Raw genomic sequence first — 19813 nt, forward strand, 5'->3', positions numbered from 1 at the left:
AGAGCAGGAGAGGCCCCGGGCGGGCCCGCGAAGCAAGAGGCAAGCCCGGCCGGCGCGGCTCAGGGGCTGAGCGTCGACCTAGGAACCAGGAGGTCCCGGTTCGATTCCCGGTCAAGGGCGCAGGCCCGGGTGGCAGGCTCCATCCCCAGGGCGGGGCGTGCAGGAGGCAGCCGATCCATGATTCTCTCTCATCGTGGATGTTTCTCTCTCTTCCTCTCCCTTCCTCTCTGAAATGAATAAAAATATATTTAAAAACAAAACAAGCCCTGACCAGTCTGGCTCAGTGGACAGAGTGTCGGCCTGCGGACTGAGGGGTCCCAGGTTCGATTCCCGTCAAGGGCATGGACCTTGGCGGCGGGCACATCCCCAGTGAGGGTCATGCAGGAGGCAGCTGAGCAAGGTTCCTCTCTCATCGATGTTTCTAACTCTCTATCCCTCTCTCTTCCTCTCTGTAAAAACTCAATAAAATATTAAAAAAAAAAAAAAAAAAAAAACAACTTCTGGGCCGGACTGTTTGTGCGATCTGAGCTCCCGCCAAGCACACTCAGCATTCCCGGCTCAGACACTTGGCACAGGCGAAGCCCCCGGGGCCGCTTCCCTGAGAGGAAAAGGTTTTGCTGCTGATTCTGGAAGCTTCTCCCGGGGCCTCCACGCCAAGCCCCCGCCCAACGCTCGGGCTCAGCAGCCCTGGGCGGTGCAGAGTGGAAGGAAACACACTGACGGATGTGGACAGCCTTCCCCCGCACGGACACACGTATGCCAACATGCTCTTTCATGGCCAACATCAGTACAACAGCCCTCACTCTGTTTGCATGAGGGCCGGGCAGGCAACGGGGTTTCTGTTTGGTGCTGTCTGTGTGTTTTGTTTAGCAAATTAAAACTGCAGCGAGGGCAGGGGGATCCGAGAAGCAGAAAAGTGCGTCCACGCTTTCCTGAGTCCGACGACTCTGGGAAGCGATGGCATTTCCTCTCGGGACACAAAGGAAAGGGCCGGCGGCCGGGGAGGCGATCTGGCGTCGGGAGGGAGCAGTGTTTCTGTCGCTATTGTTTTCGCTGGAGTTTATGGCTTCCCTGGGTAAACTGTGTCTGGGCCCTCCAGACGCTCACGGCCCGAGAGACTGAGTCTCGGCCCAGAAGGGACAGCTGGATCCCATGTGGAGTCTGCCCCCACCATGGGGTCCGGGCTGTACACTGAACTATGGTGCCCGGCCGCTGTGCCTCCGGGGTCAAGCGTCGACCTAGGAACCGGGAGGTCACGGTTCCATCCCCGGTCAGGGCACAGGCCCAGGTTGTGGGCTCGATCCCCAGGGTGGGGCGTGCAGGAGGCAGCGGATTGGTGATTCTCTCTCCTCATTGATGTTTTTCTCTCTCTCTCTCCCTCTCCCTTCTTCCCTGAAATCAATAAAAATATTTAGCCTGGACCTAACCAGTTTATCTCAGTGGATAGAGCCTCGGCCTGCAGACTGAAGGGTCCCAGGTTCGATTTCCGGTCAAGGGCATGGACCTTGGTTGCGGGCATAACCCCAGTAAGGGGGCTGTGCAGGAGGCAGCTGATGGATGTCTCTCTCTCATCGATGTTTCTAGCTCTCTGTCCCTCTCCCTTCCTCTCTGTAAAAAAGCAGTAAGATATATTTCTAAATACATACGTAGCCGCCCTCCCTCCTCCCCGCCCAGGAGCGAGCACGGAAAAGCAGACCTTCGGCCACGCACTGCCGGCCGTTCCCGGTGTAGCCGGCGACGCAGCTGCAGCAGAAGCCGGTGGCGTAGTCGCGGCACTCGGCGTGCACGGAGCACTGGTGGCGGCTGTTGGCGCAGGTGGGCCGGGAGTCCGTGTTGTAGCTGAAGACTGCGGAGGGAGGAGGGGCGCCTGTGCGTTAGTCTCGGGGCACACGGGGCGCCCCGGCCCTGCAGGGAGGATGGCACCTGCCAGGGGGTCGGGGGGACACGGCTCGCCGCCCGGAGCCACGGACTCAGTGTGGGGGCTCCATCGGTCACAGCCCACACACACGGGGCTGAAACGAGTGTAGACATCACAGGATGAAGGATTAAAAAGTGTTCTAGACTGCCCGGCCGGCGCGGCTCAGTAGCTGAGCATCGGCCTAGGAACCAGGAGGTCCCGGTTCGATTCCCGGTCAGGGGGCACAGGCCCGGGCTGCGGGCTCCATCCCCAGGGTGGGGGGCGTGCAGGAGGCAGCCGATCCATGATTCTCTCTTTCTCTCTCTCTTTTTCAATGATTCTCTTATCGCTGATGTTTCTCTCTCCCCCTCTCCCATCCTCTCTGCAATCAATAAAAATCTATTATTATTATTATTATTTTTTAAAGTGAGTGGCTGTGTGGAATGGAGTAGGTTTTCTGAGGGCCGTAGGATAACTTCGTAACAGAAACAGTCGTCTTACTGCAGGTAATTTAAAGGCCTGGACCATCCCATTGAAATGAATCTCACCGAAACCGGTGTGGCTCAGTGGGTAGAGCGTTGGCCTGCGGACTGAAAGGTCCCAGGTTCGATTCCGGTCAAGGACATGTACCTTGGTTGCGGGCACATCCCCAGTAGGGGAGTGTGCAGGAGGCAGCTGGTCGATGTTTCTCTCTCATGGATGTTTCTAACTCTCTATCCCTCTACCTTCCTCTCTGTAATAAAATCAATAAAATATATTTTAAAAATAAATGACTCTCCATGGATTATAAGTCAACCCAAAGAGCAAAAATGAATGAACACGTTTTAGTTTGGACAAATCAAAGCGTGCTGGTTTTCCCTCAAAACGCAGCAAAACCCTGACGAGAAGGTATTGCACTTTAAGAGGGAGATCTCTACTGGTTCCGTATTTTAAAATCTTCTCAGACCGGCTCTGAAGCTAGCCGGGGCTGGGAATAATGCACTCCACTCGTGCCAAAGCTGAGAGGAAGTGAACGTCAAAGATAACTGAGTCCGCGGCCAGAGGAACGCCTGCAATGTTTTCTCAGGTGGCCGAGTGCACTTCTGGTCTCAGAAGTCACAAATAAGAACAATCTGACTTTCAAAGTACTTCCAAAGCACTGTTCTCCCTAACACAGACCCCAGGGCAGCCGGTCTGGCTCAGTGGATAGAGCATTGACCATCCGGATCGAAGGGTCCCCAAGTTTGATTATGGTGGCAGGCTTCTTCCGGGCCTGGTCCTGGTTGGGGCCTGTGCAGGGGGCAACCCATCGCTGTGTTTCTCTCCCATCAATGTTTCTCTCTGTCTTTCTCTCACCTCTTCCTCCACTCTCTCTAAAAACCAATGGAGCCGAAACCGGTGTGGCTCAGTGGCCAGAGCGATGGCCTGCAGACCGAAGGGTCCCAGGTTCGATTCCGGCCAAGGGCATGTACCTTGGTTGCGGGCACATCCCCAGTGGGGGGTGTGCAGGAGGCAGCCGATCGATGATTCTCTCTCATCCATGTTTCTAACTCTTTATCCCTCTCTCTTCCTCTCTGTAAAAAAATCAATAAAAATATACTTTAAAAAATAAATAAAAACAGCCGAAACCAGTTTGGCTCAATGGATAGAGCGTCAGCTTGGGGACTGAGAGGTCCCGGGTTCGATTCCGGTCAAGGGCATGTACCCTGGTTGCGGGCACATCCCCAGTAGGGGGTGTGCAAGAGGCAGCTGATCGATGACTCTCTCTCATCGATGTTTCTAACTCTGTATCTCTCTCCCTTCCTCTCTGTACAAAATCAATAAAATATATATCTAAAAACAAACAAATAAATAAATAAATAAAAGCAAAAAATAAATACCAATGGAAAAATATCCTCGGATGAGGATGAAGAAAAACACACACACACACACACAAAAAATAAAAAAACACCACAAAACAAAACAGGACGTGCTCAACCATCTCCATCACCGTACCCCTAACCCCCAGGGATGACTGTGCCACCAAAGGCATGGAGCCCGCGAGCTGCCAGCCCTACTTCCCAGCTCTCGCCCTCACCCCCCACCCACCCCCCGCACACACGCCTCGGACCCCCTCCAGCGCCCGAGAGGATCCTCCCGGCCGCACGGGCGGCCTTACCGACTTCCGACTCCTCCACCTCGTCCACGTCGATGACCTGCGGGTGCTGCTGCGGGAACCGGGCCGCAGGCAGCTGGAAGGACCGGGTCCGCTCGGTGGGCGGGCGGCTGGGGGCCGAGGCCCGGTGCCTGGCGGTGCCCACGTCTCCCCGCCGCAGGGTCTCCTGGGGGAAGGCCGTGGTGCCCACGTCCTCGGGGCCCAGGCTGGTCGCCGAGTCGTAATCTTCGTCCTCCTCGTAGTCCTCGCCGCCATCCGGCCGGAGGTTCACGTCGGAGGGCACCACGCCGCTGGCCGTGTCAGGGCCACCGATCTCAAACACCCAGACGCCCTGCTGCCCCGAGTTGCTGCTCCTATTACAGAGAGAAAGAAAGAGGGACGGAGAGTTAGAAACGTCGGTGAGAGAGAAACATCGACCAGATGCCTCCTGCACGCCCCCCACTGGGGATGCGCCCGCAACCAAGGTCCATGCCCTTGTCCGGAATCGAACCTGGGACCCTTCAGTCCGCAGGCTGAAGCTCTATCCGCTGAGCCACACCATTTTTGGCGCCGACTGGGTCTTGCGTGGTCATCATGATAGGACCGTGGTCGGCAAACTCACGTCTGTCAGCAGAACCACCATCCTACTGGCCTGCAAACCGCGGCTCGCGAGCCACATGTGGCTCTTGGGCCCCTTGGGTGTGGCTCCTCCACAAAATACCACGGCCTGGGCGCTGGAAGAAGTGGCATTAGAAGAAGTTTAAGCTTAAAAAAATTCGGCTCTCCAAAGAAATGCCCATCGTGGTGCTGTGGATATTGGGCTCTGTGGGCTAGTGAGTTTGCCGACCGCTGTGATCGGGGCACAGACAGACGATTGGGGACCAGCGAGAATGGTGAGAAATATTAATCACGCTCTGTTAGCCGTGATGGTGTTGTTCTGATTAAAGAAGGCCCGTTCTGCCTCCTAACCAATGTGGCTCAGTGGATAGAGATCGGCCTGCGGATTCAAAGGTCCCAGGTTCGATTCCGGTCAAGGGCATGTACCTTGATTGCGGGCACATCCCCAGTAGGAGGTGTGCAGGAGGCAGCTGATTGATGATTCTCTCATCGATGTTTCTAACTCTCTATCCCTCTCCTTTCCTCTCTGTAAAAAAACAATAAAATATGTTAAAAAAAATATATTTATATATACACACACACAAAACACACACACACACACACACACACACACACACAAAACAACAAAACACAAGGCCTTAGAAAGAAAGAAAGAAAGAAAGAAAGAAAGAAAGAAAGAAAGAAAGAAAGAAAATGATCCTGAAGAAAATCCTAAGGAAGAGAAAACGCAGTGTTTTTTGAGAGAAAAAAAATAATAATAAATGCCATAGAAGTGGGCCCCGCAGTTGCAGCCGAGGCTGTTCCAGGGTCAGTGGTGGCTGGTCTTTGTCCCAGTTCTGGCCTCCGGCTCCAAAGCCCCTGGAATCTGTGCGGGGATGAGAGGGCCTCTGTGTGTAAATGAGGTGACCAGCCGCTGGGGACCCTAGCCGGCTCCTTGGACAGAAAAACCCAGGCGAGGTGAGGGGATCAGAATGTTCAGCCCCACGCCCTGCATTCCAGGGCGGGGGGAGGAGCTGGAGATAAAGTTTATCTCCGATGGCCGATGGTCTCTGAACAGCCACCCCCGAAGCAAGCACGTCCAATGCAAAGGCTAACACAGGCCAAATAAACAAGCGTTAAGTGTACGTGGGCCACCAAAATCCAAAAGCTTCCATTTTCACAGAAGCATCGGTTTATTTCGGTAGAGACGTGCGAAACACATGGTCAGGGCGCGTCAGAGCGACCTGTCGTTCCGCCGTTCGGCCGATCTGCATATTAGGATTTTATTATACAGGATCTTTGTCCATCCTCACCCGAGGATATTTTCCCATGGACTTTTAGGGAGAGCGGGAGAGAGGAGGAAAGACAGAGAGAAACACACCGATGGGATGCCTCTTGCATGCCCTTGACTGATTCTCTCCTCCTTGGTTCTCGCCAAGCCTACAGCAATGCCCACGTTTGGTCCCCAGTAGGGGCGTGCAGAAGGCAGCCAATCAATGATTCTCTCTCGTCATTGATGTTCCTACCTCTCTCTCCCTCTCTACATTCAAATTAAAAACAACAACAACAACAACAAAACAAAAATAATAACCACCACACAATAGAAAAACTGTATCCAACACAACACAGCAACCCAAGGGAACGTGTTTAGGGAATGTTGTGTGATGCCCATGACATCATCCTGTGTAATAAAAAGGCTAATATGCAAATAGACCGAATGGCAGAACGACCGGTCGCTATGATGGGCACTGATCACCAGGGGGCAGACACTCAATGCAGGAGCTGCCCCCTGGAGGAGTGACGCTCAGCCAGAAGCCTCTCTCACCTGTGCTGCAGGCGGGCGGTAAGAAGCGAGGGGTCCCTGACTGCCAGAGGGCTGTCTGACTGCCAGCTTAGGCCCCATCCCCCCGGGGAGCGGGCCTAAGCCGGCAGGCGGACATCGCCCAAGGGTCCAGACTGTGAGAGGACGCAGGCCAGGCTGAGGGATTCTGCACACACACACACACACACACACACACACACACACATACACACACCCGCCAGTGCACAAAATTTCATGCACCGGGCCTCTCGTCCTTCATACAATAATAACGTGCTGCTCTTATTAAGGGGGAGCCTAAGGAGGAACAACGCAGAAAGACGCTTACTTGGCCAAATTGCTGATCGACTCCCGGTCGTTAGCAAATATGTTATAGGCCCCGTCGCTGCTCCACAGGCGTCCCCCCTGCCCTTGGCTGAAGGCCACCATGGCGGGGACCTGGCTCAGCTCCCGCTTGGAGAAGGTGGAGGTGAACTGCAGCCCGTCTTCCGGGTACAGGAAGATGGCGTAGGAGCTGGACCCCGAGGAGGCCAGCACCGCCTGGAACGTGTTCCTCTGTGGGGAGATGGGGCACAGGTCGGTCACGCGGGCACAGAGCCAGCCCTCTCCGGGGGCCCTTCCGCAGACGAGACGGCCCACGAGGGAGATGGCACTATCCTCCCCTTATTTCCAAGACAGCGCCACGCCCACACCTCTAAGGCTCGCATGACGGAAAGGACCTTCGTCCGAAACCGGTGTGGCTCAGTGGATAGAGTGTCGGCCTACAGACTGAAGGGTCCCAGGTTCGATTCCGGTCAAGGGCATGTGCCTTGGTTGCGGGCACATCCCCAGTGGGGGGTGTGCAGGAGGCAGCTGATAGATGATTCTCTCTCATCGATGTTTCTAACTCTCTCTCCCTTTTCCTTCCTCTCTGTAAAAATCAATAAAATATATATATATTTTTAAAATGCCTTGCCCGACTGGCCGGGGTGGCCCAATGGTTGAGCATCAACCTCTGAGCCAGGAGGTCACGGTTTGATTCCTGGTCAGGGCCTATCAATCCCTATAGGGGGCGTGCAGGAGGCGGCCAATCCATGATTCTCTCTCATCATCGATGTTTCTCCCTCTCCCTTCCTCTCTGAAATAAATTTTGTTTTAATATATTGTATTGATTTTTTTTTTTTTTTTTTACAGAGAAGAAGGGAGAGGGATAGAGAGCTAGAAACATTGATATAAGAGAATCATTGATCAGTTGCCTCCTACACACCCCCCTCCGGGGATGTGCCCGCAACCAAGGCACATGCTCTTGACCGGAATCGAACCTGGGACCCCTCAGTCCACAGGCCGACGCTCCATCCACTGAGTCAAACCGGTTTCGGCTAAAATCAATTTAAAAAAAATAAATATAGTCTCTATTTAACCAGAAACGACCTCCCACTGTCCAAGGCACATGTGTCAAACACAAGGCCCGCGGGCCAAATCCGTCCCGCCAGGCCTTGCAATGTGGCCCGCACCGCGCTGTCATCACTGCACTCCGCTGCGTTTCCATCACAATGACAGTTTATGACTGTTCAGTAAACCATTCGGCCCGCGATTTAGGCTGGATTCTAGATTTTGGCCCCTTCTCTGATTGAGTTCGACACCCCTAGACTCTAAGGGATGGGACTCATCAACCTCGTTCTTGCCACCAGCAGTTTCTCAGGAACTGGTTTTCTTCAACCCAATCACCCCGGGATGTAGACCCTGAGCTTTGCAGACAAGGAGCAGGAGGAATCGGCCCCGCCAGGACCCAACTGTGCTTTGCCGGTCCCTCCTCGGTCGTTGACACAGCATGGTGTCCCGCTGAGTGGCACCCGCCAGGCCCCTCTCCCGCTGGGCTCCACGCCCCGGCCCTGGGGAAGGGGAGCACTCACCGCGTCCTCCCCGGCAGGGTCCTCGCCGGGGCCTCGGAGCGGGGCCACGTCTTCCCAGGTGACCACCACGGCGCTGGCCGGCTGGAAGGACACGCCCGGGAAGCCTCTCTGCACGCACTCGGCGGCCAGCCGGGTGACCTCGGGGGACGCGTCCTCGCGGTAGTAGACCTTCCCGACGCCGTCGCTGGTGTCCAGGTCGGCCAGGAAGGGCGCCACGGCCCCGAAGGTGGGCGGGAAGAGCCCCGGGTGGGACTCCGCGGCCGGGGGCTCACTGGTGGCGATGAGGCCGTTCGTGGTGACCTGTGGAGAGCAAGCGGTGTTCACAGGGGCCCAGAAGGGGGCAGGTGGAGTGCCCGCTCACAGGACGCTGTCACGGGGGCCCACGCAAAGCCACATGCCACCGAATGAAGGCCACGTGCCACCGAATAGAAGCCACATGCCACCGAATGGAAAAAAACACGTGCCACTGAGTGGGGGCCACATGCCACCAAAATGAAGGCCACGTGCCACCGAATGAAGGCCACGCGCCACCGAATGGAAACCACGGAACTGGTGGTGGGAAGCAGCCCTGTTCCCTGGGCAGAGTCCTGCAGAAGGGGCACAGCTCCATGCCAGCATCCCCCGGCCCCCGCACCCTGGACACCAAGTGTCTTAGGGTCCCAGGCTCCCCTATGTGCGTGCTCCGTGTTCTGCAAAGAGCCATTCTACATAGGTCATTGTTTATTTATTTATTATTATTATTTTTTAAATATATTTTACTGACTTTTTACAGGGAGAAAGAGAGAGGAATAGAGAGAAACATCGATGAGAGAGAATCATCGATCCGCTGCCTCTTGCGCACCTCCTACTGGGGATGTGCCTGCAACCAAGGCACATGCCCTTGACCGGAATTGAACCCGGGACCTTTCAGTCCGCAGGCCGATGCTCTATCCACTGAGCCAAACCGGTTTCAGCTATTATTGTTTTTTAAAATGTATCTTCTTGACTTTTCACAGTGGGTGAGCGTCAACCTTCGAACCGGGAGGTCACGGTTCGATTCCCGGTCAAGGGCACAGGCCCGGGTTGCAGGCTCCATCCTCCGTGGGGAGCATGCAGGAGGCACATCACGGATGTTTCTATTGCTCTCTCTCCCTTTCCCCTCCTCTCTGAAATCAATTTAAAAACAAAAACAAAAACGTATTTCTAAAAATCCCTAATCAGATGGGAGAGTCGTAGCAAATGGCCCTTGGCTTGCACCGTAAGAGGCTGTGGTTGGAAGAATGCCAGGGGAGGGGCCTCGTCTGGACTGTCCAGATCTGTCCAGGAGATGGAGGCCTGTGGGTTTCCCAGGCCACTACCTCCCTCCCTCCTCCACCCACATCCTGACCCCTAAGCCACTTCAGACCTCGTCCCTGGAGGAGGGGTCCAGGATAGACCCAAAGGACAGAAACTGGCCGGCCGGTGTGGCTCAGTGGTTGAGCATCAACCTATGAACCAGGAGGTCACTGTTCAATTCCCAGTCAGGGCACTTGCCCGGGTTTTGGGCTCCATCCACAGTAGGGGGTGTGCAGGAGGCAGCTGATTCATGATTATGTTTCTATATATCTCTCTCCCTCTGTCTGAAATAAATACAAACATATTAAAAAAAAAAAAAAAAAAAGAAAAAAGAATAAAGGCCGAAACCAGTTTGGCTCAGTAGATAGAGCATCAGCCTGCAGACTGAAGGGTCCCAGGTTGGATTCCGGTCAAGGGCATGGACCTTGGTTGCGGGCACGTCCCTAGAAGAAGGCGTGCAGGAGGCAGCTGATCGATGACCCTCTCATTGATGTTTCTAATTCTCTCTCTCTCCCTTCCTTTCTGTAAAAAATCAATAAAATGTATATTTTTTAAAATAATAAATAATTAAAAAAATATTTTTTTTACAAAAAGGACAGGAACTGAAGACCAAGCCCTTGCGACATGCCCAGAACCGGGTGAAAAGGCTGTGCGGGGTGGAGCCGGTGGACAGGGGGTTCTGGGGGTGAACTTTGCACACCTCCCCCCCTTCCCCCCCCCCCCCCCCCCCCTCTCCCCGGGCTGGGAGCCGCATGGGGACAAGCTTCCCATCATCACCTGGCACCGGCCGGACATTCTGCAATCCTGGGACAGGCCGGGAGGAGGGGTCAGGGGTGAGCGGGCCCAGCTGGCCGGCCCCACCCCCATCCCGACACCTCCCAGCCGGGGGGGGGGGGGGGGCACGCGAGAGCGTGGGAAAGGGCTCAATCTTCCTAGATGCCAGCATTTGGCAGTCCCCAGCCGCTCCGGGGGAGTCCCAGCCAGGGCCACATGCAGACAGCTCACGTGCTAAAAATCTGCCTTCGAGCGACATGGAAGCCAGTCCCAGGGCCTTTTGCGACTGGGAATTGGGGCCCAGGAATGTCCTTATTCCCACAGGGAATGCTCTCAGCCCGCGGCCTCGGAGCCCTGCGGACACTCTGGTCAGGGCCCAGCTGGCCCTCATCAGGGTCAGGCCTGGACCGGGCGTGTCGGCCAGCGTTCCTGTAGCGTCAACTCAGCTGCCTGTAACCACGGAGACAGATGACATCACAGGTACATGTCATGCACAACATCTAGTAGTTTCCAACCTGACCAGTGTGGCTCCGTGGATAGAGCATCTCGGCCTGCGGACTGAAGGGTCCCGGGTTCGATTCCGGTCAGGAGCATGTACCTTGGTTGCGGGCACATCCCCAGGAGGGGGTGCGCAGGAGGCAGCTGATGGATATTTCTCTCTCATCGGTGTTTCTAACTCTCTTTCTCTCTCCCTTCCTCTCTGAAATCACCAAAAATATTTCTTAAAGGATCATTTTTAAGAGATACATGCTGAGTGAAATACTTAGAAATGAAAACAAATTATTTGGGATTTGCTTAAGGATAACTCCATTTGGGTGAGGGCGGGTATTGAGAATGAGTGAATAGAAAAGAATCAAAACAAGCCATAGACTGCCCGGCCAGTGTGGCTCAGTGGTTCGATTCCCAGGCAAGGCCACATGCCTGGATTATGGGTTCGATCCCCAGGAGGGGTCGTGCAGGTCATCCATTCGGAGAAGGGCCTGGGGTTCCCTCTGAATCCCCCAACCCCCTCCCAGACCTGCCCACATCCCCTCTCGGCCCTCCCTCCCCACCGCGGTTTTCGGGGAATGTTCCCTGCCCTGGGGGCGCTGGACTGTGCTAATGAGCAGAAGGTGCCTGCGCAGCAGATTTGGGAGTTAACCGGGAGTTACGGGGCCTTGCAGCCCCAGGCACCGGGCCCTGTGTGCAGAGACAGCCATGAAGCCTGAGGATTAGGCAGCAGGCACCAGCCAACACTGCCTTCTAGTCCCCGTTTGCGTTACTTAAAAAAATAAATAAATAAATAAAATGCCCTAACCGGTGTGAGCATCGGCCTGCAGACTCAAGGGTCCCAGGTTCGATTCATATACCTTGGTTGCAGGCACATCCCCGGTGGGGGGTGTGCAGGAGGCAGCTGATGGATGTTTCTCTCTCATCGATGTTTCTAATTCTCTCCCCTCTCCCTTCCTCTCTGTAAAAAATCAATTAAAATATATTTTTTAAATGCCACGGGCGTGGCTGGGGTGGCTCAGTGGTTGAGCATCCACCTGTGCACCAGGAGGTCACAGTGTGATGCCCAGACAGGGGCACGTACATACGTGCCCAGGTTGCAGGCTCAATCCCTGCAGGGTGGGGCGTGCAGGAGGCAGCAGATCCAGGATTCTCTCTCATCACGGAAGTTTCTCTCTCCTGTTGATTTGGCCTGTAAATTAGGTCTAAAATTCGTTTGTGCTGTTGCCATCATTCTCCCCACCTTTATTAGCTGGCCTGGGGTGCTGATAACTTCTCTCTCTCCCTCTCCCTGCCTCTCTGAAGTCAGGAACAGCGTGCTTTTAAAAAACAGAAGGAAATTAATGACAGGCTGGGGTCCTCACAGTGGAAGGCACACGGAAGGGAAACAACCATCGCTGTTGATGGTCCCCAGGGCAGAAAGCAGCCGGCAGGGGAGGTGGCGAGGGGGTGGGGCGGGAAGCCTTCCCCCAAACAGATGTGTTTGGTTAGAGAACGAGGGAGGTCCCCGCAAATGAGAAACAAATGGGGCCTCTTAGAGGCACAAAAGCTGCCCCAGAAGAGAATGGCAGCCCGCAGGCTGCAAAAGCGAGCTTCCTCTGTGGAAGGAAGCACCAACTTCAGGTCAAATAATGTAACGTAAAGCATGCAAAGGCAACACGCTTTATGCTTTTACTTATTTGTTTTTATTTTTTAAAAATATATATTTATTAGTTCTTACAGAGAGGAAGAGAGAGGGACAGAGAGCTAGAAACATCGATGAGAGAGAAACATCCATCAGCTGCCTCCTGCACACCCCCCAATGGGGATGTGCCCGCCACCAAGGCACATGCCCTTGACCGGAATCGAACCTGGGGGACCCTTGAGTCCGCAGGCCGACGCTCTATCCACTGAGCCACACCGGTTTCAGCCCCCCCAAAAAAACATTTCTATTGCTTTGGGAAGGCAAGAGAGCCAACCCTCTTCCAGACAGAAGCGTGCCAGGCCAGCTAGTCAAGGGAGGGAGCAGGATGGCAGCAGCACACATGAGATAAGACACACCATTGAGCAACCTTCACCCACTATCGATTCAGGCAGAGGCCATCGTGGATGCGAACCCGTTCGGTGAAAGGTGGATGGAAGGGGGAGGATGGGAGGGACAGTTGCCTGGGCCAAACCGCCCCACTTTGTCAGCTCCCTGCTCACGGGGGACAAACACCACCCAGAGGACATGACCTGGTGGCGGTCTCCTCACCCTGGCAGCCACAGAGCAGTGCCCAGACGTCGCTTGGCTCCGGTTCCTGGCACAGGCCAGGCTGGGTCCCAGGTCCCAGCCGCATGCACTGGCAGTCCCCCCCCCCACCCCGCCCAGACCCCAGGACAGCCTCTCCATCAGCCCTCCACCCACCAAAACGGAACCTGCCTTTCCAGTCACCTCCCCTGCAAGCCTCCCCTGAGCCCCCAGCCCACAACCCCCCCACGCCCATCCCCACCGTGCCAGGCTTGAGGCCAGAAAGCTTCCCGAGGGAACCCCAGTTTGGGCACTGAGCGGGCGGATGGCCTGCAGCGATGACTAACGGTCATTACCATTTCTTCTGTCTGAGGATTAAACATTGCGAAACCAGGGAGTCCCTGACGCTGGGCGGAGAGGCTGGAGGAACAGGGTTTTCTCTCTCCGTGGGTGTTCCCGCTGGTCCTAGGCTGGGCCCAGAGCCGTGCAGGCCTCCTGGGTCCTGCACACACACACACACACACACCCCGCCCCGGGCAGCTCCGTGTCTCAGGCGGGGTGCCCACCAGCTCAGCGCGCATCGACACAGTGGCTACAGGGCGGGGTGGACGCTGGGCTGGGTCCCCGGGGCCCAGCCACCCCCTGAGAATTCAGCGTCAGCCAGGGTCCCACCTCCCTCCCCTCAGCCCTTATCCGGGGACTGGTCACTGCCACGGCCCAGGGGCACGGCCCTGCGCTCTCGTGGGGACAAGAGACCATCCCACCTTCAGAGCAACGGGGGAGCTAACACCGGTGTTGCTCAGTGGGTAGAGCGCCGGCCTGCGGACTGAAGGGTCCCAGGTTCGATTCCTGTCAAGGGCATGTACCTTGGCTGCGGGCACATCCCCAGTAGTAGGCGTGCAAGAGGCAACCAAGCTCTCTCTCTCTCTCTCTCTCTCTCTCTCTCTCTCTCTCTATATATATATATATATATATATATATATATTTTTTTTTTTTTTTTTTTTTTTTTTTAAGAAGCGCATCGATACCTTCACAAACATCTTGTTCTATTAATACTATTTCGATCTGTATTTCAACCTCATGGATTTCCCCGGCCACCCTGAGCGTGTCATGTTATGCATTTGGAGACATCATTCTAAGAAGTGTCCTTCTAGAGACACCGAGGTGCTCAGGGCAGTCAGAGGCTGGGTGGAATTTGTTTTTTTTTTTAATATATTTTTATTGATTTCAGAGAAGGAAGTGGGAGAGAGAAACATCCATGATGAGAATCATGGATCGGCTGCCTCCTGCACGCCCCCCACTGGGGTTGGAGCCCGAAACCAGGCACATGCCCTTGACCGGAATCGAACCCGGGACCCTTCCGTCCGCAGGCTCCACAGAGCCAAACCTGCAAGGGCTGGAGGTTCTTTTCTAAAGATATATATACTTTTATTGATATCAGAGAGGAAAGGACAAGGAGATAGAGATAGACACATCCATGATGAGAGAGAATCATTGGTCGGCTGCCTCCTGCACGCCCCACACTGGGGGGATCGAACCCGCAACCAGGAATCGATCCGTGACCTCCTGCTTCATGGGTCCACGCTCAACCACTGAGCCACACCAAACGGGCTTCAAGTCTCCTTTTTAGACGAAGCGCCCATCTCCCGCGGGGCGGGGCGTGGCCTGGGGCGCAGCGGGCGCCCCCAGGCGGGACCCCTCCCGCCTCTGCTGGGAGGTCCCCCTTTCTATGAAACCCACGTGGTGGCGGCTGTGGCCGGCAGCGCCCCCAAAGGCCTGGCCTCCCCCGCTAGCGCCCCCTGCCGGTTCAGAGGCGGCTCCTGAGAGCCCGAGGTCACCTGGTGACCATGCGCGCCCATTGGAGACTGGGCCCCAGGGAGCCCAGCTTCCCCCGGCCCTGGCCTCTGGGCTGGAACGAGCTCAGGAACCTGGGCTGAGACGGAGCGGGAGTCGCACACCCCAATTCCGGGCGGGGGGAGTGGGGGAACCCCGTGCGCTCGCTGCCCGGGGCGGAGAGGCGGGGTCCTTCCCTGCGCCAGGGTCCCCTCCTCAAAGCCTCGGGACCAACGGCGAGCCCCGCTTCCCCGCCCGATGGACCACGGGGTCCCTGGGTAGCAGTCCCGGATAGCAGGGTCCCCAGATAACGGTCCCCGGATAACGGTCCCTGGATAGCGGTCCCGGGGGGCCGCAGGGAGGGGGGAGCGGGGTGCGCGCATGGCTGCGCCCTCAGGGCGAGCTCCCCGGCCTCGCCAGCTCCTCGACCGGGCGATGGGGAGGGGGGCCGGGGCCCCGAGGCGGGGGCGCACGGGCCTTGGAGACGCGGAGCGGAGCGCGCGCCCGGACACAAGGGGCGGCTGGTGGGTCGGTCCCCGCCCCCGACGCCCACGTCCGTCCATCCGGCTCCGCTGGTCTCCTTCCTCCGGGGACCCCCCACCCCCCGCACCCGCACCGGCCCGGGCGCACTCACATAGACGGCGCGCAGGTCCGATCGGTCGAAGAGGCGCAGCGGCGCGCCCAGCGCCAGCGCCGGGGACACGCGGTCGTCGCCGGGCGGCAGCTCCCGGTCCCCCCGCGCCGGCCCGAAGGGGAAGAGCTCGCGGCGGCGCAGGCAGCGGCCCGGCCCGGCCAGCAGCAGCGGCAGCAGCAGCAGCGCCCACGCCGCGCGGCCCCGGCCCCTCGCGCTCCGCATGGTCCGCCGATTGCGCTCCCGGGCTCCGGGCTGCAGGCTGGGGCTGGGGCTGGAGCTGGAGCGGGAGGCGGGGACGGAACCGGACGCCCCCGGCGGCCCCTCCCTCCCCGGGGCGGGGGGAGGCGGAGAGGGGCCAGGGCAGGGCCGGCCCTCGGGCTGGGCGCGCTGGAGTGGCCACTGTCCCGGGAGGAGGCGCCCTAGAGCTGGTCTTTCCCCCCTATTTCCCCTACCCCACCCCGGGGTGGTGGGCGCCCCGGGCAGGGAGCCCCAAACCAGCGGGGCCCTCACCTAACGGTCCCCCCTCCCGGGGGTGGTGGGCGCCCCGGGCAGGGAGCCCCCAAACCAGCGGGGCCCTCACCTAACGGTCCTTGCGGGGATGGGAGGTGGGAACAGACCACCAGGATGGCTCCCCACCCCAAGGTGTCCAGAGTCAGGGCAGAGTCCCGGGGAGGAGGCAGCTGTGGCCCGAGCAGTGGGCTGGGTGCCTGTGGTGTAGGACAAGGGGTCGGCAAACCGCAGCTCGCGAGCCACTGCTGCTCTTTGTGGCCCCCTGAGTGCGGCTCTTCCACAAAACACCACGTGCGGTGGACGCTTCGTGGCCCACGTGCAGAAGCCGGTTTTCGGCTCTCCACAGAGATTTCTGTCCTCTTGGTGTGTAGGCTGAACAAAAACAGACCCAGAGACAGGGAAGCAGCGATCAGACCGTCAGACCTCAGAGGGGAGGCAGGGGAGGGTGGGGGTAACGGGGAGAGATCAACCGAAGGACCTGTGTGCATGCACATGGGCCTAGCCAGTGGCCATGGACAACAGGGGGCGGGGGCATAGGTGGGGAGGGGTTTGGGATGGGAATGGGGGGATGAGGACAATTGTGTGATACCATAATCAATAAAAAAATAAATCAATTAATTTTAAAAAAGGAATTTCTGTCGTTGTACTATGGATATTTGGCTCTGTGGACGAATGAGCTTGCCAACCACTGGTGTAGGGGGTCAGACCCACAGGGTCCGATTCTGGTGGGAGGGGCAGGTGCTGGGGGCTGGCAAAAGGGTCCAGGCAGGAGCACATCCCTTTCCCTCTATTCTTGGCAGCTTTCTCACCCCCCCCCCCCTATATATTTTTTATTGATTTCAGAGAGGAAGGGAGAGGGAGAGAGAAACATCAATGTGATGAGAGAGAATCATTGATCGGCTGCCTCCTGCACCCCACCCAGGGGATCCCACAAGCACCAGCAGGAATCCATAGGAGAGAGACACATCGACTGGTGGCCTCCTGCATGCACCCCTAATGGGACCGAAGATCAATATCAGTGATGAGAGAGAATCGTTGATTGGCTGCCTCCTGAGTGCACACACACACACACACACACACACACACCCTGGGGATCCAGCCCACAACCCAGGCCATGTGCCCTGATTGGGAATTGAACCAGTGACCTCCTGGTTCCTAGGTCAACGCTCAGCTACTGAGCCACACCGGCCGGGCTAGTCACTCCCCATGGATGTTTCCATCTCTCCTTCTCCCTTCCTCTCTGAAACCAACAACAAATATTTTTTAAATAAAAGATGCCAATTTGCCATTATTTTTCACACAAAAAAAGTCAACTTCTGAAAGCAAGAGCATTTCTATTAGCACTTAATCGAATCAGATACATAGATGGATACATAGATGGGTACATAGGTGGGTACACATATGTCAAAAGTTTGGGAAACTTTGATCAACATAAACCCATCAATTTGTTAATCCCATCAATTTAGATAAACCCATCATTGGTTTGTGCTCAGTGAAGCCAGGGCTTGGAGGGTACCAGGCTCGGGGTGGGGGTGTCTCGTCGTCATTCTGGGGCTGGGGGTGGGGGATGGGGACACTGCTCACCTTTCTTTGGTTAGCTCTGTGGGTTTCAGCCTTGGCTGCCCATGACAGTGATCCGAGGACCAGGAACAATATCCCTCCCAGACCAGTAACATTCAGTGACATTCTGTTGCAGAAAAGGGGGGGTCCTGATTTGTAATGCTCCCCAAGGGGCAGGGTTTGAAGTCATAGCTTGGCCCCCCCCCTTTTTTTTTAAATCCTAACCCAAGGATATGTTTTTATGGATTTTGGAATAAGAGAGAGAGCAAGAGAGCAACACGGGTGTAGGAGAGAAACATCAATTGGTTGCTTCCCGTGTATGTCCCATCTGGGGATCCAACCCGAGACCTAGGAGTGACGCTCCGGCCCGCTGAGCCACATGGCCAGGGTCTCAGCTTGGCCCTTTGCTGTGAGTGAGGACACTGGAACCTACATCTGTGGGGGCTTTTTCCCCTGCTTTGCAAAGGGTTACGTGGGAGCTTTAGCTGGAGCTGCAGCAGGGATAACAGCTTGCCAGAGGAGGGCGGAGCCCAGCGGAGCGTCTGCCTGCTGAGCCGCCATTGTGAGCCTGCTCCAGCGTTTCCACAGCTGTGCTGTGTCACCGCTCAGTTGTCTGTGCCGAATGCAGCCTCCTCCTTCCCTGCCTTGACTCGGCGCCAATGACCGTCTAACGGCCTCCGTATTGCTTCACGTTCTTCTCCTGAGAGAGCCTGCGATCTGTTGCCCAAAAATGTTGCCCAATCCAGGGGTGTCTGCCTTCAGCTCCCTCTCTGAGCCTTCCTGCTGCCACCCATCCCTGGGCCCTGGCACTGCCCGGTCCAATGGCCAGGAACTCCAGCATCGGCCCTAACCCAGCGTGCACCTCAGAGGCTCCCACCCACCTCTGTCTCCCATCAGAGTCCCCTCCGAAGTTGCCACAGGTGCTGGGATGTCCTCAGGCCTCATGAATTCTCACCCTGGTGGGTACTCAGCCCCTGGATTCCTACTGGTCCACAGAACGTTCCTTCGAGTTTCCGGCTCTGAGTAGCGCCCGGGGTCCGTCCCGGATGTTCCTAAGTCTCAGATCCCTCCCCACGGGCACAGGATGCTGAGAACTAAATAAGATGGTCCGTGAAACGCGGCTAGCACAGAGCCGGGCACAGAGGAAGGACTTCCTATTAAACCATCATTCGTATCTAAGGGTACAGTTCCCAGGGTTCTTATTCTTATTGTTTGCAAACCCTCATCCCCGGATATCTTTCCAGTGATTAGAAACGTCTTTAAAACAAAACAATCGCACAAGCTGGTGGCCTCACACTGGATGTGGGGATGTGAGACGGGCAGGAGTGAGAAGAGGCTCCCGGTGTCCAGCCTTTAGCGGAAGAGCCGGGATTCGAACGCAGGGAGTCTGGAGTCAAAGCCGACCCTTTTTCTGCCGCCTGCTCCCGCCTTCCCACAGAGGCGTCTCCCTCGGTCTCCGTCACAAGATGTGTTTGCCTGGTTGTCATGTCCATACACTCCCTTTCCCTCATCTCATCAGCATCGTCCTGCTGGAGGACGCTCAGGGTGTCCTGCAAACTCTGTCATTTCCTATTTCTAGCCAGGGGCACTCTGCACACGGCCTGCTGCTGGGGACGTGACATCCCCGCTGAGCCTCCTGCGGGGACGATGCGGGCTGGGAGCCAGGCCCTCCTTAGGGACTCTTGGTTTCAAACACACAGCCCGGCCGGCGTGGCTCAGGGGTGGGGAGCATCGACCTGGGAACCAGGAGGTCCCTGTTTGATTTCCGGTCCGGGCACAGGCCCAGGCTGCAGGCTGGATCCCCAATATGGGGCGTGCAGGAGCCAGCCGATCAGTGATTGATTCTCTCTCATCGTGGATGTTTCCATCTCTCTCTCCCTGTCCCTTTCTCTCTGAAACCGATAAAACTATATTTAAAAACGTCGTGTGCCACCATAACCTTCAGCACGGTAGAATAATGACTTTATTGTGTGTTCTGGTTATTTTCTAGATGAGCATAAGCATGAGACAGTTTCCTCTGGCTGTTCCGTGTGGGCTTTGTTTGTTTGTAGCTATAACTAAGGGCAGACAGGACATGGCCTGGGTGCAGAAGGCCACCTGGGAAGACAGAACAGACAAAACCGGGAGAGCAAAGACCTGTCCCCGAGGCAACCCCTCCTTCCTGCCCCATCT

At 56.5% G+C, this 19813-nt stretch overlaps 1 protein-coding gene across 2 annotated transcripts in view; it reads right to left on the reverse strand.

Moving 5' to 3' along the window:
* The window catches only part of NID1 (nidogen 1), a 37332-nt gene extending 21506 nt beyond the window's left edge, over positions 1–15826 (reverse strand). The window contains exons 1-5 of one of the 2 annotated variants that reach the window (XM_036453505.2): positions 15572–15826; positions 8322–8618; positions 6755–6984; positions 4035–4384; positions 1697–1846 (exon numbers count right to left, since the gene is read on the reverse strand). In XM_036453505.2, coding sequence (XP_036309398.1) covers positions 1697–1846; positions 4035–4384; positions 6755–6984; positions 8322–8618; positions 15572–15793 — 1249 coding nt within the window. In that variant the 5' untranslated portion in view covers positions 15794–15826. Of the gene's footprint in view, positions 1–1696; positions 1847–4034; positions 4385–6754; positions 6985–8318; positions 8619–15571 lie in introns of both variants that reach the window. The other variant, XM_036453504.2, reaches the window with a different exon arrangement.
* Positions 15827–19813: the final 3987 nt, after the last annotated feature.

This window comes from Pipistrellus kuhlii, unplaced genomic scaffold (genome assembly GCF_014108245.1).
Source record: "Pipistrellus kuhlii isolate mPipKuh1 unplaced genomic scaffold, mPipKuh1.p scaffold_m20_p_25, whole genome shotgun sequence".
Classification (NCBI taxonomy): domain Eukaryota; kingdom Metazoa; phylum Chordata; class Mammalia; order Chiroptera; family Vespertilionidae; genus Pipistrellus; species Pipistrellus kuhlii.